Consider the following 17,691-nt stretch of genomic DNA (forward strand, 5'->3'; position numbering starts at 1 on the left):
TTTCTTTTCTGAGGAGATGTTCATACAGCCTAATTTTTAAAACCTTAAAATGTCTCTCCAAATCCAAGAAATCTTATGTGTGTATGTATGCAGACATACAGCCACATATATCTAAAGTACCTAAACATGTAAATATCAGTAGTATAAATACTACACATCCTTGTAGATATGTATTCCAGGCGGAGAAGAAAAGCATAAAAGGAAATTTTCTAAGATTCTAACAGTAGCTGTCTCTGGATTTTTTTTTTTTTTTTTTTTTTTTGGTCTTTTTAGGGCCACACCCACCCACGGCATATGGCGGTTCCCAGGCTAGGGGTCTAATTGGAGCTGCAGCTGCCGGCCTATACCAGAGCCACAGCAACGTCAGATCTGAGCCACATATGTGGCCTACATCACAGCTCACAGCAACGCCGGATCCTTAACCCACTGAGTGAGGCCAGGGATTGAACCCGCAACCTCGTGGTTCCTAGTCTGATTCATTTACGCTGCCTCTGGGAACGCCTCTGGATTTTATGTTAAATTACAGGCCAGTGTTACCCAAATTTTCCAGTTTGCCTGCAATGAAATTATATTATTTGTATAGTGAAAAGAAAAAGTTGGAGTTCCCATCGTGGCTTAGTGGTTAACAAACCCGACTAGGAACCATGAGGTTGCAGGTTCAATCCCTGGCCTTGCTCAGTGGGTTAAGGATCCGGTGTTGCCGTGAGCTGTGGTGTAGGTTGCAGATGTGGCTCGGGTCCTGCGTTGCTGTGGCTCTGGCTACAGCTCTGATTCAACCCCTAGCCTGGGAACCTCCATATGCCGTGGGAGTGGCCCAAGCAATGGCAAAAAGACAAAAAAAAAAAAGAAAGAAAGAAAGAAAGAAAAAGTTATGTTAGGGAGAGAAAGACTTATATACATTTACATATACCATCACTTTTTTCTTTTGTCCCCATTCCCCTAGCAAGAGACCCTCACTCTTGATTCCCATTGTTTCAGGGACGATACATTTTCAGACACTCTGAGCCAAAAAGCTGACAGCGAGGCCAGCAGTGGGCCAGTCACTGAAGACAAGTCTTCATCCAAGGACATGAACTCCCCAACAGATCGTCATCCTGATGGCTATTTGGCCAGGTAGGTGGAGTCCGGTCACCAGGCTCCCAACCCACCACTTCCCCCGGGGCTCTGAGGAGCCCTGGCATCCTCAACTTTGCCGTGTTGCCCCGTGTGCTAAGCTCTCCTATTCTCTGACTCCATCTCTCTCTGTCTTTGTCTAGACAAAGAAAAAGAGGAGAGCCGCCCCCTCCAGTAAGGCGTCCTGGCAGGACCAGTGATGGCCATTGCCCCCTCCACCCCCCGCATGGTCTTTCCAACTCCTCCATTGACCTGGGGTCCCCAAGCCTGGGAAGTCACCCCCGGGGCCTGCTGCAGAACCGTGGCCTCAACAATGACAGTCCGGAGAGGAGGCGTCGTCCAGGCCATGGCAGCCTGACCAACATCAGCCGTCACGACTCCCTCAAGAAGATCGACAGCCCTCCTATTAGAAGGTCCACATCATCAGGGCAGTACACAGGCTTCAATGACCACAAGCCACTGGACCCAGAGACAATTGCTCAGGTAGGCTGCTTTGAATGGAATATGGAATATGGCCATACCGGCTACAATGTAATGGAATCCACTAAAGAAAACAGGCAAGAAATTAGCCCATTCTTTTACTTTCTTTCTTTTGTGTGTGTGTGCTTTTTAGGGCCACACCTGTGGCATATGACAGTTCCCAGGCCAGGGGTCGAATCGAAGCTGCAGCTGCTGATCTACACCACAGCCACAGCAACTTGGGATCTGAGCCACATCTGTGACACAACTCATGGCAACGCCGGGTGCTTAACCCACTGATCGAGGCCAGGGATCGAACCCACATCCTCCTGGATACACTAGTTGGATTCATTTCTGCTGAGCCACGACGGGAACTCCTACCCCATTCTTTAATTTGAGGCCATTTGTTACTGGAAGTGATTTAAACAGAGATATGGCAGAAACACAGGACCCAGGACAGTCAAACCCATCATGGCTGAATGGCCAGGAACATTCTGAGAAAGAGAAAGAATGAGGAAGGACTAGCCCTCCCAGATCCTAAAATGAAGGTGAGAGCTAGTAAAACAGGCAAATCGATGGAATAGAATGGGGAGCCCTAAAACAAAGCATTTTCACTATATGAGAAAGGTGACACTTTCAACTTAGGAAATGATGGATTAGTCAATACATGAAGTGAGAAATAATGGTTGGCTGTTTGAAGAACAGCAAGTCTGGCTCCTGGGTCTCTCTTAAATGTGTTTGTTCACTACCCAGCAGTGACAGCGCCTACAGAGAAGGGTTTTCTAGTTTTTTCTTCTTCCTTTTTTTTGGGGGGCCATACCCACGGCATTCAGAAATTCCCGGGCCAGGGATCAAACCTGAGCCACCGCAGTGACAATGCCATGTTCTTTACCCCTGGGCCACCAGGGAACTCCTGTAGTTTCTTCTAATGCTTAGAATTGACCAAGTAAAAGTAAAACAATATTAATGGATTTTTCCATCCTTCCACCATTTATTCCCTTTGGTTCTTTTTACAGCATAGACCATCAGAAAATAAATGTATGACAGGAAAAAAAAAATCACCATGCTGTACACACTAACACATATTGTAAATGAATAACACTTAAATAAAAAAAGAAAATATGTGTATGGCTAGTGAAAAAGGAGGTGAATAGATTCAGGGTTTGCCATTTGAGTCATCTAAAGTGTCTTTCAGCTATCACTGAGGCTTAAAAACTAAATAGATCAAAAGATAAAAAAGGGAATGAGAAATTAATGAAATAAACATGGGGAAGTATTAAAGATGGATTATTTTTAATAAAAAGCACTCAAGGAAACCTGCATTGATATGACAAATTTCCAAGCTGTTTCCATTGTCCTAACTAAAAAGAATTTGAGATAGTAAATTAGATTGTGTGAAGAGTTTAATGTGATTTTTTAAAATTAAACCAATTTTAAATGCACAATAGTTTTTCTGTAAAAATCAAAAAAGACTTTTGACTGGAGTTCCCGTCGTGGCTCAGCAGAAACAAATCTGACTAGCATCCATGAGGACACAGGTTCGATCCCTGGCCTTGCTCAGTGGGTTAAGGATCCAGCCTTGCTGTGAGCTGTGGTGCAGGTCGCAGACACAGCTCAGATCCCGAGTTGCTGTGGCTGTGGCATAGGCTGGCAGCTGTAGCTCCAATTTGACCCCTAGCCTGGGAATCTCCGTATGCCATGAGTGCAGCCCTGAAAAAAAAAAAAAAAAAATTTGACCTATGTGGCTTTTTTTTATTTGAAGTGTTAAGCAACGTCCTTGGGAGCCTGTTTAGAACCAGTGATATTTGACTGCAACTCTATTTAATGATTTGAGAAATCTGTAACATCACTACTTATAATAAGCAGGTAAAATGGTATTTAGGTTAGAGAGAGGAAATTAGGAGTTTCGTGGTGGAAAGGCAAAAGGCCCTTCTGCTTCTAGAATAAGGAGATCCTTTCATTGTAAATCATAAAAACAAAAACTCGACGGATAAACCAGGCTTTGTACATTCTCTCTGGGGCAAACACTTATCATAAAAAAACAAATCCATATGTTGAGCCTCAAATGGGAATCACATATGAAAATAATCACTTGCAAAGTGATGTCATCCTCACCAAATGCCTTCCAGCTGTGTCCTTTATTTATCTTTCCATCTCCCGTTGTCAGACTTTCCCAAGAGGACAAGTCAGCTTGCCATCATGGCATTCATACCAAAAAACATGCAAATTCTTATATTAAACACATCAGTGGAATCCTTGATAGAGCTTTTTTAAAACCTACATATCCATACGTGATCAGTGGATCTTGGCTTATCCATTTAGCAAATCTTTTTACTGTGCACTTACCGTATTGCCAGCTCCCATGCTGGGCATTCCAGATGCAAAGTTCAGTCAGTCCGCCGATGCCTGAAGGTGCTTATAATTCCGTGGAGGAGGTGGACGTGGAATCAGTTACTGAGGTCCAGGTAAAATAACTGAGTCACTGGGCTGCACACCTTGCCACAGGGTGAGGCTCCAGGTGAGTGGAAGAAACCTGGGAATGTAGGGAGGAAGCACGGCAATCAGACCAGGGGAGTGGTTCTCCCCCCAACACGTCCCATCTCACACAATACTCTGCCGTGTGTGTGTGTGTGTGTGTGTGTGTGTGTGTAAAACACATGATGTAAAATGGACCGCCTCTTTACCGTTTCTAAGGGTACAGATCAGTAAAGTACATTCACACGGTTGTGAAACAGATCTCCAGAATTTTTCATTCTGCAAAACTGAAACGCTCTCCCCCTTGAAGAACAACTCCCTCTTCCCTGACTCCCTCCAGGCCCCGGCCACCACCATTCTACGTTTTGCTTCTGTGAATGCGACTGCCCATCAGGGAATCATGCAGTATTTGTCTTTTTGTGATTGGCTTATTTCATTTAGCCTAATGCCTTCGAGATTCATCCATGTTGTAGCATGTGGCAGGATTTCCTTCCTTTTTAAGGCCCAAGAATAATCCATTGTATGTTATATAGCACATGTCACTTATCCATTCCTCTGTCAGTGGTGCACACCGGACTTTTTTTGAAACAAGTATTTTGTCATTCCCCCTTTCTTATCTGAAATACATTGACAGATGATGATGTACCAAATTTTTAAAATCATGCAAAGCCCGAAATACAATATAAAGGAAGGAAATATTAAAAGAAATGTATTTCAGTTCGTGCTTAACTATACTACCATCTTTTGCCATAAAAGGAAAGAGAATTTTATATAAGATGTCAGCATGTAAGGTCAAAACCACCAGAAGGCTGCCGAGTGCCTTCGAAAGGCAGATGCTTGCTCTCTGGTTCCACCAGCCATTGGAGGCACTGCAGCTCTACCTCCTGCCTTTAGAGTCAGAGAAATTGCATGAGATGGCATTATGCTTACACACGCTACAGACCGGTGTTAAACCATTGGTGCTTTTGCTGGCCTGCGTGCTTTGAAATGACATATATGGGTTTCTATACACATTAGTGTTAATGATCAATCTAGCCTATCTCTCTGGTTAATTTTTTCCTCTTTTATTGAGTTATCCTTGGACATACGGCACTGGATAAGTTTAAGGGGTACAGCATCATGATTTAACTCAGACACATCACGAAATCATTACCACAGTGGGCTTAGGGAACATCCATCATCTCACCTAGGTACAAAATTAAAGGAATAGGGAAAAAATGTTTTCCCTTGCCATGAGAACTCTTAGGATTTCCTCTCACACCTTTCATATGTAACATACAGCAGTGTTACTGGTATTTATCACATTGTACCCCTAGTACTTATCCATCTTTGGACTGGGAGTCCGTACCTTTCAACTGCCTTCATCTAATTGCCCCTCCCCTCAACCCCTGCCTCTGGGAACCACAAATCTGATCTCTTTTTCTCCAAGTTTGCTTTTGAAGTGTAATTGACCTGCAACACTGTTCATTCCTGTTACCCAGGATAGTGATTTGACATTTCTATACATTTCAAAACCATCACCACCGTAAGTCCAGTTACCATCAGTCCTTTCTGGTTATTCCTCCACAGGACATTGAGGAGACGATGAACACTGCTTTGAATGAACTCCGAGAACTGGAGAGACAGAGTACAGCCAAGCATGCCCCTGATGTGGTGCTGGATACCTTAGAACAAGTGAAAAACTCTCCCACCCCAGCCACGTCCACGGAATCTCTCAGCCCTTTGCACAATGTCACCCTCAGGAGCGCGGAGCCTCAGATTCGACGTAGCACTAGCTCCTCCAGTGACACAATGAGTACTTTCAAGCCTATGGTGGCGCCCAGAATGGGCGTGCAGCTGAAGCCCCCAGCCCTTCGGCCAAAACCTGCTGTTCTTCCAAAAACAAACCCTGCCATGGGACCTGCCCCACCTCCCCAGGGTCCAGCAGACAAGTCTTGCACAATGTAAAAACCAACCAAGTGAGGTCATACGGGGAGGTGATTTGAAAAAAAAAAAAAAATGGATTAGTGACAAAAGTCAGTGATCCATAACTTTCCTTAGTCGTGTGCTTATAACTGGAGATCTTTTGGCTTTTCTATGTTATCGAATGTAATGTCTGAGACTAGCTAAATTAACACGGGCATTTGTATTTTGTAATTTTTTTTAATAACTGGACATATCTTATGTCATTTTAAAGACAAGAGAAACACTTAGACTTACTTGAAAATCCAATGCTGCACCATTTGTAATGAAGGCAACACCGCTCTGCCCTGCACACCGCACAGTGCTTCTGGCTTAGTGTAGCAGGACGTCGGAGTCAGAGACGTGGGGCGCTAAAGGCACGAGAAATAACTCACAGTCAGTGCCAATAACCAGTGTTGGCCTGTGGCACTTGGGGTGATGCTGAGAGGTGACAGTGGCATAGTTTGGTTCCTGACAAGGAGCACCTCTGATTCCATGCAGTGGGATGGGGGTCGGCTCTTGCTACAGCCTTGCTGTCGTCGCGGTGGGGTATTCCCAGCGGATCTTAGGCCCACTGTCTGAATGACCAGGATGATTGGCCTGTTTCATAACAGTCCTTTCCCTGGAGCCAGGTTAAAGTCTCAGCAGGTGGGGGTAGAACCCCTGCAGTGACTGTTTGAACTGAAGCTGGGAAATAAGAGGGGGACAGTCATTCAGAGGTGTTGCTGTGACTCTCCAGGAGCCTGATCAGGCCCCAGAGGATATACCCAGTCCATCCCCTGCATTCGCAAAGGACTAGGACAGTCTAATTTTAAAGCCTTTCTGGTTACACTACTCCATCAACTCTTCCAGAGATCGGTTGTTGCCTAGACGATAACTTCTGGCTCCTCTAAACCCCCATATCTTTCTCTGCGGCAATGGAGAAAGCACACCGCACACGCGCACGAGGCCTTGCTTTGCTCAGCCTTCCCTCCCCCTGACTAGATGACCTGGGTTCCTTTCAATGTGCTCCAGAGCCCTGATGATCCTAAACTGAATCCCCAGCGCCCCTCTTCATTGGTCTCTTGGAGCCAACCTAGAACTGGTCATGGTTCTGGAGAAAGAGCCGTACCAGCCACAGTGGGAGGATTATTTCATGGTTCCAGGCTGATTTCCTCCCAGTTCTGCACCCTGGATCCATGACATTTTGTTTTTTCTATGTGCTCTCTATCGAAGTCACATAGTCAGCTGAACCCCATTGGAAGACCGTCTTGGTCCGGCATCTTAATGCATAGCCTGCTTTTCTTTAGCCCATATTTATGCTCTATTTTCCCCTCTATCATAAAAAGGTTGCTTTGAATTCTGTTGTTTTTACTAAGGTACAGATCACCCCTGTCCTACAAGCAGCCCTTTATCATCTGTAAAGCTAGGAGTATTTTATCTACTCTGTCCTTGAACTTGACTGATGAAGAGAACTTTTTTTTTCTTTTTTTCAGAAACATGGATGGCCAGAACTAACCCCTCTGGACCACTCTGATTTCCTTCTAGGTTTGGGTTCAAACTGGCTGCCAGCTGCATGGCCACCTGAGAGTTACAGTATGGACTCTGACTTAGCAGCCCATTGGTGAATGTGCCAGTGTGGGGAAAAAAATGGGGACCTGTACTAAAATCAAGGTCATGACTTTGATCTCTACCTCAGTTTGCCAGTCTGATCATTCTGATGCAGAGAGAGATTACATTAAATGAAATACTGTTACCTTTCAAAGTCATACTGCTGGTCGCTTGCCTGCAGCCTAATTTCACAAATGGGTTAAATAGTGAAAAAAATTTTTTTCAAGTATTGTAAACCTCAACCATCCTTTTTGCCTGCCCAGCTCAGCATCTTGTGCGATCAACACCCCCCTCCCTGCCGCAAGCCCATTTCTCTTGAGCTTTAGTGGTCCTTTAGCACCTTTGGACACCATGGAAACCCAGCCACATGTGAGCTCTGAAGAGCACGAACCCTTTTCAACAATCTCCCCAAATTTCTAGAAAATTTAATAATCCCCCAGTTCTTTCTAGATTCCACTTTGGTCTCTAACAGTCTGTTGTTAGATAGGGAAACAGAGACAGACAAAAAGGTGGAAGTAATGGGGGTGTGGGGAAGAAACTTTACATCTTTTAGAAATCAAAATAAAGAGGATTCTTAAAAACCACTTCTGTTTTTAATGGAACAGTAAGATGTTAAGAGGGGGCATTGCAAGGGCAGAGGTGTTTTGAATTTATTAATTTGGGAGGGTTCTTTTATAAGCTTTAACTTTAGCTTTTCAGATCTTACTCCTGCCAGCTCATGTCTTCAGACTTCGCCCTGGTGTCTCCTCTCTTTGGTGTTTACACCTGTGATGGAAGGAGGACTGCCTTTCCACCCACCTAACCCGGACTCTGCTGCCTCAGTTGGCAGTGGACATGCCGCTCTAGACCTCAGAGCTTCCGAGGCTGTGCCTTCTTTCAGGAAACAGCTCCTAATACCCTCCCATCACTCTCTGTATTTGCCTGTCTCTGTCCTTTCTCTCTATAACTCTATTGTCACCCTGAGGCTTTTTTTTTTTTAATTCCTAGGGAAGCTTGTGATCTTAGAGTGAGTGAGGACTCAATAAGGACTCAGCTATCCTTACCTTGTTTAGTAAAAGTCTTCAGATTCCAAGGATAAGACAAGGTGGCCGCTTCACAAAGGATGCAAAATAACACCCAGTAAGTTCCTTAAAAGTGTCAGCAGCTTAGAGGATTCACCTGTATGTGGCCCTCTTCACAGCCATGGGTGTGACTTGATGGGAAGACACAAGGAATGGGGAGAGAAGAAGGAAAGTAAGTCCCTGAGATGTTATGCCCGGCTTTCGAGGACCTTACTGGTCCTTAGGTGCAGTTTGGGTAGCGGGTCATTTTGATGATGAGTAAATGCTGGTTCTACAAAAATTACCTGACTCCACTTACCCAAGAATGTGTATTCACAGTTGATATAACTGAATGTTCATGTTCCATGCATGGAACTCACTGAAACAGATTAACCAAATTGGCCTTTCGGTTTGGTTGGAGATGTTTGGAATGGATTGTTAGGATGGAGTGAATGGCTCTTAGTACATGTTTTCTGATGAGTGTTCTGTAAATGATGTCAGTCTGTTGAATGGCCCTTTGTAGAGCTCCATGTTCAAGGTCGGCCTAAATGCCATTGTTCAACAGTTTTGCACGTTTTCACACAATGTAATCTGACTTTGGTGCCCTGCGAGCAAACCATAGAATAAGGTACAGCAGGGTCCCACTTAATCTGTGGGGGGGATGAACAGTGATGAGTGGATATAGAGCACCAAGGGTCAGATTGTATGAGTTTTCTGTCTTTGTACATTTGTCCTTCCCCAAAATGGGATAATTTAATCAATAGTAGTCTCATTAGCATTTGGGAATGAAGCATAGCCTCTGCGGTCTACAAACTGAAGAAACTTTGGATCTCTTGGGTTTAGAAGACTTCAGGTTTGGGATGACAAGTAGTCCTGACCACAGTAGTGAGAAGCCATGAATGTGGGAGATGTGCCTGGGACTGAGGCTTGCTCTGAGTTTTCCACCCCAGAGGCCCTGAGCCCAGGGCAGCATAGAAGGAAAGGCTCTTCCCACATCTGAATAGAGCTCTCTACTCCAGAACAGCCCCTGAGCTAAATCCAACCTCCAGCTGGGCTGGGGTGTCAGGCATGGAGCAGGGTGATTCTGGCATAGCTTTGCTCAAATCAGTAAAACAAACAGAAAATTTGAGCTTTCACTTACCCACCCTAGTATCCTTTCTTTAAAAAAAAAAAATAGTCTACGTGGTATAATCGAAATGGGTACTTGTATCTTTAAATTTCGTAGGAAATTTTGTATGTTTAAATAATTGTACTGGGTTCCATAATGCTTATCTTAGAAACTGTTTAGTAAAAAAAATATATATAAACTGTGCATTTGTGAATGCCCCCCATTAGAACATTCATCCAAGTTCAGTGTGTAGTGTGATGGTTACTATAGATGTTTAAAAGTATAGTAAGTGGCTGTGTAACAGGAGAGACTGCTATTTACCTATGGACTTAAGGGTAACTCCTGCCCATGTAATCAAATCAGTATTGTCCTTTCCTGTCGGTTTGATCAGTTGCAGTACTGGTGGCTTCCTGCTTGTGACTGTTACCTAATCGTGTCAATGTACATCTGTAGTATGTACATGTGAAAGTGCCTTTCTATTTTAGAGGAGTTTTAGCCTTGCTCTCTACTGTTGCCCCGCCCACCTCCACTCCCTGCCCCCATTTCTCCACCCACTTGAGTGTTTTGGAATTTCCTCTGCTCTCTCCCAGCTTCTTCACCATCCCCATCTTTCTGTGCCTCAGTGCTCAGTATTGTCCCGTCTTGCATCCTTGTCTGCCATCAGGCACGTCATTTTCCTCGTGTGTCCTTTTCCTCTTAGCCATGACTGTGCCTTTCCCTCCCCAAAGTAACTCCAGGTCTCCCACACCTCACCACCCCTCCCCTGCTCACGTGCTGCTGACGGCCATCCATCCTTCGCCTCCACTCTGTAATGCCTCTTACCAAGACATTCCCTTGTCTGTGAGGTGAAAGTGAACGGGGATGCTTTTCTAGTTCTGGAAGGAAAAAAAAAAATGTTTTGTTAATCTGTTGTGACAATGCACTTTTATGTATAGTACTGTACATTTTGGCATGTACCATTCCAGGCTTCAGTATACAGTCAGGTCTGTTCTTCACGGTGTATCTTTATAATAAAGAAGATAGTTCCGGCCGCTATTGTCTGCTTCCAATTTGGGCTGATTCTCTGCAGTGTGTTCATTCCATTACTTTCTCTGATTACTATTTACCACATAAGCACCACCCCACCCCAGGCATTGCGTGAAACTCCCTCCTTAAAAAAAATTTTATCTCATTTTTGGTTATGAATTTGAAAATGAGGCCTCATGCCCAGGGCCTTGTCCATGAAGCCAGAGTTTACCAGGAGGTTTGCTTCGGAGACCCCTGTATAATAAGAGAAAAGAGGTTGGGAGAATCTTAACTTAAGAGGCTGAGAGAGTACAGTCCTCCTAAACACTCCAGATTGAAGTCTTTCCTTTGAGGAGGAGTCGTTGGCATAATTAACCTTGTCAAGTTGATTTTTGGTTTCATTTGAATTGAAATGCAATCCTCAGGTATAGACTATATTTAGAATTCCATCAGTATGGATATTTATTCTTCGAATATATTTTTTTAAAAAGTTAACTCTTGATCCTACTCCAGAAGACAAAGAGGAGGCCATGTCAAGACAGTAGGAGGGGTGATCATGCTTGTATAAGAAACCCCATACCCTCCGGGTGGGTGGGCCACAGACTAGAAAGTAACTATATCACAGAGGCTCACCCATGGGAGTGAGAGTTCCAAGCTCCACATCAGGTTCCCATGTCTGGGATCTGGCAGTGGGAAGAAGAGCCCCCAGAGCATTTGGCATTGAAGGGCAGTGGGGCTTGTGTGCAGGAGCTCCATGGGACTGGGGAAAATAGAGACTCCATTCTTCAAAAGCTTTCATGTGCACTGGGTCCCAGGGCACAGCAGAGACTCTATAGGATTCTTGGAGAATCTCCTGGGAAAACAGGGGATGACTCTTTGCAGGGGGAAAACACTGGAGGCAAAGTTCTGGGGACTAATCCTCAGCATGAATTCCTCTAGAGGGGGCCATTTTGGAAAAATCTGGCCCCACCTCTCAGGGCTGAGAAGCCCCAGACCAAACAATAACCCAGGTGGGAACACAACCCCACCTGTCAGCAAATAGGCTACCTAAAGACACCCCAGGCACCCAGGCTGCCTCTACTCTCACCCAGAGACAAAGCCCCACTTACCAGAGATCAGCTTCACCTACCAGTGGGTAGGCAATAGTCCCTCCCATCAGGAAGCTTGCAGCAAGCCCCCATACTAACTTCACCCAAAAGGGGGGCAGACATCAGAAGCAAGAGAGGCTACAACACTATTGTCTGCAAAAAGGATACCATGCCAAAAATCTATTAGGAATGAAAAGGCAGAGAATTGTGACTCAGATAAGGGAAAAAGAAAACCCAGAAAAACAGCTAAGTGATCTGGAGATTACCACCCTCCATGAAAAAGACTTTAGACTGATGATAGTAAAGATGATTTAAGATCTTAGAAATAAACTGGAGGTAAAAATTGATAAATTACAAGACACACTGAGCAAAGAAATAGAAGATTTAAGGATTAAGCAAGCAGAGATGCAAAATACAATAACAAATAAAAATTCACTAGAAGAAGTCAGCAGAATACAGAAGGCAAAAGAATAAATAAGCGATGTAGAAGATAGACTGGTGGAAATCACTGATGTGGGACAGAAAAGAGAAAAAAGGTTGAAAAGAAATATAGTCTAAGAGAATTCTGGGACAATGTTAAATGCACCAACATCCATATTTAAGGCATGCCAGAAGAAGAGAGAGAGAAAGGGCCAGAGAAAATATTTGAAGACGTAATAGCCCAAAACTTCCCAAACTTGGGAAAGGAATAACTCACTCAAATCCAGGAAGCACGAGTACCATATAAAATAAACCCAAGGAGGAACACCCTGAGACACATATTAATCAAACTGACCAAAATTAAAGAAAAAGAGAAAATATTGAAAGCAGCTAGGAAAAAGAAACAACATACCAGGGAACCCCAAAAAGGTTATTGGCAGATTTTTCAGCAGAAATGCTGCAGGCCAAAAGGCAGTGGAACAATATACTTAAAGTGATGAAAGGAAAAAACCTCCAACCAAGATTACCCAGCAAGGATCTCATTCAAATTTAAGGAGAAATCAAAAGCTTTGCAGACAAGCAAAGCCAAGATAATTCAGCACCACTAAACCAGCTTTACAATAAATACTAAAGGAACTTCTCTAGGTGGAAAAGGCCACAAGTAGAAACAAAAACAAATGACAAGGCTCACTGGTAAAGGCATACATACAGTAAAGGTAGGAAATCATCCATACACAAATATGCTACTAAAATCAGAAGTTGTGAGGAGGGTACAAATGCAGGATACTGGAAATGCACTTGCAATTAAGAGACCAACAACTTACAATCTTGTGTATATAAAGAGAGACACATATATAAGAACTCATGGCAACTGAAAACAAAAAGTCTACAATATATATACACACAAATAAGAAAAAAACAATCCAAATACAACTAAAGATAGTCATCAAACCACAAGAGAAGAGGGGAAGAAAAGAGAACAATAAAAACAAATCCAAAACAATTAATTAAATGGCAATAAGAACATACATATAAACAATTACCTTAAATGTAAATGGTCTAAATGCCCAACCAAAAACAAAGACTGGCTGAATGGACACAAAAACAAGACCCATATATACGCTGTCTTCAAGAGACCCATGGCAGTTCTAAGGACACATAAAAATTGAGAGTGAAAGGATGGAAGAAAATATTCCGTGCAAACAGAAACCAAAAGAAAGCTGGAGTAGCAATATTCATATCAGACAAAATAGACCTTAAAATAAAGAATATTATAAGAGACAAAGAAGGATATTACATAATGATCAAATGATCAAGAAGAAGATATAGCAATTGTAAACATATATATGCACCCAACATAGGATCAACTCAATATAAAAGACAACTGCTAACAGCGTTAAAAGGAGAAACTGACAATAACACAACAATAGCAAGGGTCTTTAACACCCCACTTACAGCAATGGACAGGTCACCCAGACAGAAAATCAACAAGGAAACACAGACTATAAATGATGCATTAGACCAGATGGACTTAATAGATATTTATAGAACATTCCATCCGAAGCAGCAGAATACACATTCTTCTCAAGTGCACATGGAATGTTCTCTAGGATAAATCACATTCTGGTCCACAAATTAAGCCTTGGTAAATTGAAGAAAGTTGAAATCATATCAAGCATCTTTTCTGACCACAATGCTATATGACTGGAAATCAACAATAAACTGCAAAAAACACAAATACGTGGAGACTAAACAACATGCTACTAAACAACTAATGGATCACTGAGGAAAACAAAAAGGAAATTTAAAAATACCTAGAAGCAAATGACAGCAAAGACAAAACAATCCAAAACCTATGGGACACAGCAAAAGAAGTTCTAAGAGGGACATTCACAGCAATACAAGCCTACCTCAGGAAACAAGAAGAAGCTCAAATGATCTAGCAACCCCACTCCTGGGCGTATATCCAGACAAACTAAAATTCAAAAAGATACATGCACCCATATATTATAGCAGCACAATAACCAAGATAAGGAACAACATAAATGCCCACCAACAAATGAATGGATTAAGATGTGGTACATATATACACAATGGAATACTATTCAGCCATAAAAAGACAAAGTAATGCCATTTGCAGCAACATGGATGCAGCTAGAGATTCTTACACTAAGGAAGTCAGAAAGAGAAAAACAAATGATATAATATATGTGGAATCTAAAATATGGTACAAATTATCCTATCTGCAAAACAGAAACAGATCGAGGACATGGAGAGCAGGCTTGTGCTTGCCAGAGGGGAGAGAATGTGATGGATGAGGAGCTTGGGTTGGTAGATGCAAAATATTACATTTAGAATGGATAAGTAATGGGGTCCTACAGAACCTCATTAGTTGAACATCTATGTCCAATCTCTTGAGTTAGAAATTATGGAAGATAATATTTTTTAAAAGTATATGTATGACTGGGTCAGTTTGCTGTGCAGCAGAAATTGAAGGAACATTGTAAATCAACTATACTATACTTTAATAAAATTTTTAAGTTTTTTTAATTCTTATTTTTTTTGCTTTTTAGGGCCACAACCACAGCATATAGAGGTTCCCAGGTTAGGGGTCAAATCAGAACTGCAGCTGCCAGCCTATACCACAACACAGGATCCAAGCCACATTTGCAACCTACACCACAGCTCACAGAAATGCTGGATCCTTAACCACTGAGTGAGCCCAGGGATCAAATCCACATCATCATGGATACTAGTCGGATTCATTTCCACGGAGCCACAACAGGAACTCCTAATTTTATTTTTTAATTAAAAAAAAACCAAAGTAACAACAAACCATAAATCTACAATAGATATACACACCAAAAAATTAAAAAAGGAATCCGAACATAACACCAAAGATATTAATAAAAATCACATGAAATGGGAACAAAAGTAGAAAAAAAGACCTACAAAAATAACCCCCAAACAATTTAAAGTTGGCAACAAGAATATGTATATCAATATAATTGCCTTGAATATAAATGGACTAAATGATCCAAACTAAAGACATAGACTGGCTGAATGAATACAAGTACAAGACCTGTATATATCATACCAACAAGACTCAATACCTAGAGACACACACATACTGAAAGTAAGGAAAAAAGTATAAAACACAAATGGAAATCAAAAGAAAGCTGTAGTAGGATTTTCCAATGTAGCTCAGCGGGTGAAGGACGTTGTCTATGTGAAGATGTGGGTTCAATCCCTGTCCTTGGTCAGTGGGTTGAGTATTCAGTGTTGCTGCAAGCTGTGGTGCAGTTTGCAGATGTGGCTCAGATCTGGTGTTGCTATGTCTGGTGCAGCCTGCAGCTAAAACTCCAATTCAACCCCTAGCCCAGGAACTTTCCATATGCCATATTAAAAAAAAAGAAAAAGAAAAAAACTGTAGTAGTAGCAATACTTACTTACATCAGACAAAATAAAATTTTGGTTTTTTTATAAGTTCATGGTCCTTTATGAGCATAGCTTCTGGCACCACAAAACAGTTACAATAGTAACATTAAAGATCACTGATCACCATAACAAATATAATAATGCAAAGTTTGAAATATTGAGAGAATTACCAAACTGTGACACAGGGACATGAAGTGAGCAAATGCTGTTGAGAAAATGGTGCCAATAGACTTGCTCAGCCTAAGGTTGTCACGAAACTTTATTTGTAAAAAACACAATAGTTGTGAAGCCCAGTGAAGTGAAGTGTGATAAAACGAAGTACATCTGTAGTATTTTATAGACACAAAGGAAATGATACTAAGGAACATACTTGAAATTATACATTTTTAAGGGTTGATGAGAGTGCATTGTGATATCCCATGCAGATGTCATGTCAACATTATAGTAATATGGTGATGATAATCATTAACATACACCCATTCTATTTCCAGGACAAAAATAAGCTTGAAAATAAAGACTGTAACTAGAGATGATGAAGACATGACATAATGATGAAGGGATCAATCCAGAAAGAGTATATAATGACCTTAAATATATATCTCCAACATAGGAACACCTCAATATATAAGGCAGATGTTAACAAACATAAAGGAGAAATTGACAGTAACACTATAATTGTGGAGTACTTTAACACCACACATACATCAATGGATAGATCATCCAGACAGAAGATCAAGAAAGAATCACAGACCTTAAATGGCACAATAGACCAGATGGACTTAATTGAATTTATAGAGCATTCCATCCAAAAGAACAAGATAAACAGTATTTTCAAGTACATATGACATTCTTCAGGATAGATCACACGCTGGCCATAAGGTAAGCCTTAGTAAGTTTAAGAAAATTGAAATCATATCAAGCCTTTTTTCTGATTTAAAAGGCTATAAGACAAGAAATTACCCACAAAAAGAAAAAAAAACTGCAGAAAACACAAACACATGGAGGCTAAAAATTATTCCACAAAACATGGATGGATCCCTGAAGAAATCAAAGAGGCAATCAAAAAATATCTAGAGACAAATCAAAACACAATGACCCAAAAGCTATGGGATGCAACAAGAGCAGTTCTAAGAGCAAAATTTATAGCCATACAGGGTACCTCAAGAACAAGGGGAAAAAACCCATATAAACAACCTAAACTTACACCCTAAAGTAACTAGAGAAACAAGAACAAACAAAACCTGAAGTTAACAGAAGGAAAGAAATCAAAGATCAGAGCAGAAATACATGAAAGACAAACTTAAAAAGCAATAGAAAAGATCAATGAAACTAAAAGTTCTATGAAAAGATAAAGAAAATTGAATAACCTCTAGCCAGACTCATGAACTAAAAAAGGGAGAGGCCTCAAATCAGTACAAGTAGATATGATAAAAAAGAAATTACAACTGACACCACAGAAATACAAAGAATCATAAGAGACTACCACAAGTAACTCTACACTAATAAAATGGACAACCTAGAGGAAATGGACAAATTATTACAAAGATACAATCTTCTAAGACTGGAGCAAGAAGAAATAGAAAATATGAATATAGAAAATATGAATGGATCGATCACAAGTACTGAAATTTAAATTGTGACTGAAAAACTTCCAGAGTTTCTGTCGTGGCACAGTGGTTAACGAATCCAACTAGGAACCATGAGGTTGCGGGTTCAATCCCTGGCCTTGTTCGGTGGGTTAAGGATCCAGCATTGCTGTGAGTTGTGGTGTAGGTCGCAGATGCAGCTTGGATCCTATGTTGCTGTGGCTCTGGCATAGGCCAGTGGCTACAGGTCTGATTAGACCCCCTAGCCTGGGAACCTCCATATGCTGCGGGAGCAGCCCTAGAAAAGGCAAAAAGACAAAAAATATATAAATAAATAAAAAACTTCCAAACAACAAAAAGTCCAGGACCAAATGGCTTCACAGGCAAATTCTATCAAACATTTAGAGAAGAGTTAACACCTACCTTTC

General features: G+C 41.7%; 1 protein-coding gene across 3 annotated transcripts in view; it reads left to right on the forward strand.

Moving 5' to 3' along the window:
- The window catches only part of SRGAP1 (SLIT-ROBO Rho GTPase activating protein 1), a 304,168-nt gene extending 293,407 nt beyond the window's left edge, over window positions 1-10,761 (forward strand). For all 3 annotated transcript variants that reach the window (XM_021091938.1, XM_013997691.2, XM_021091939.1), the window contains exons 20-22: window positions 979-1,113; window positions 1,257-1,596; window positions 5,617-10,761. In XM_021091938.1, the coding sequence (XP_020947597.1) occupies window positions 979-1,113; window positions 1,257-1,596; window positions 5,617-5,994 (853 nt within the window). In that variant the 3' untranslated portion in view covers window positions 5,995-10,761. The remainder of the gene's footprint in view (window positions 1-978; window positions 1,114-1,256; window positions 1,597-5,616) is intronic.

The sequence above is a fragment of the Sus scrofa genome, chromosome 5, assembly GCF_000003025.6.
Source record: "Sus scrofa isolate TJ Tabasco breed Duroc chromosome 5, Sscrofa11.1, whole genome shotgun sequence".
Classification (NCBI taxonomy): Eukaryota; Metazoa; Chordata; class Mammalia; order Artiodactyla; family Suidae; genus Sus; species Sus scrofa.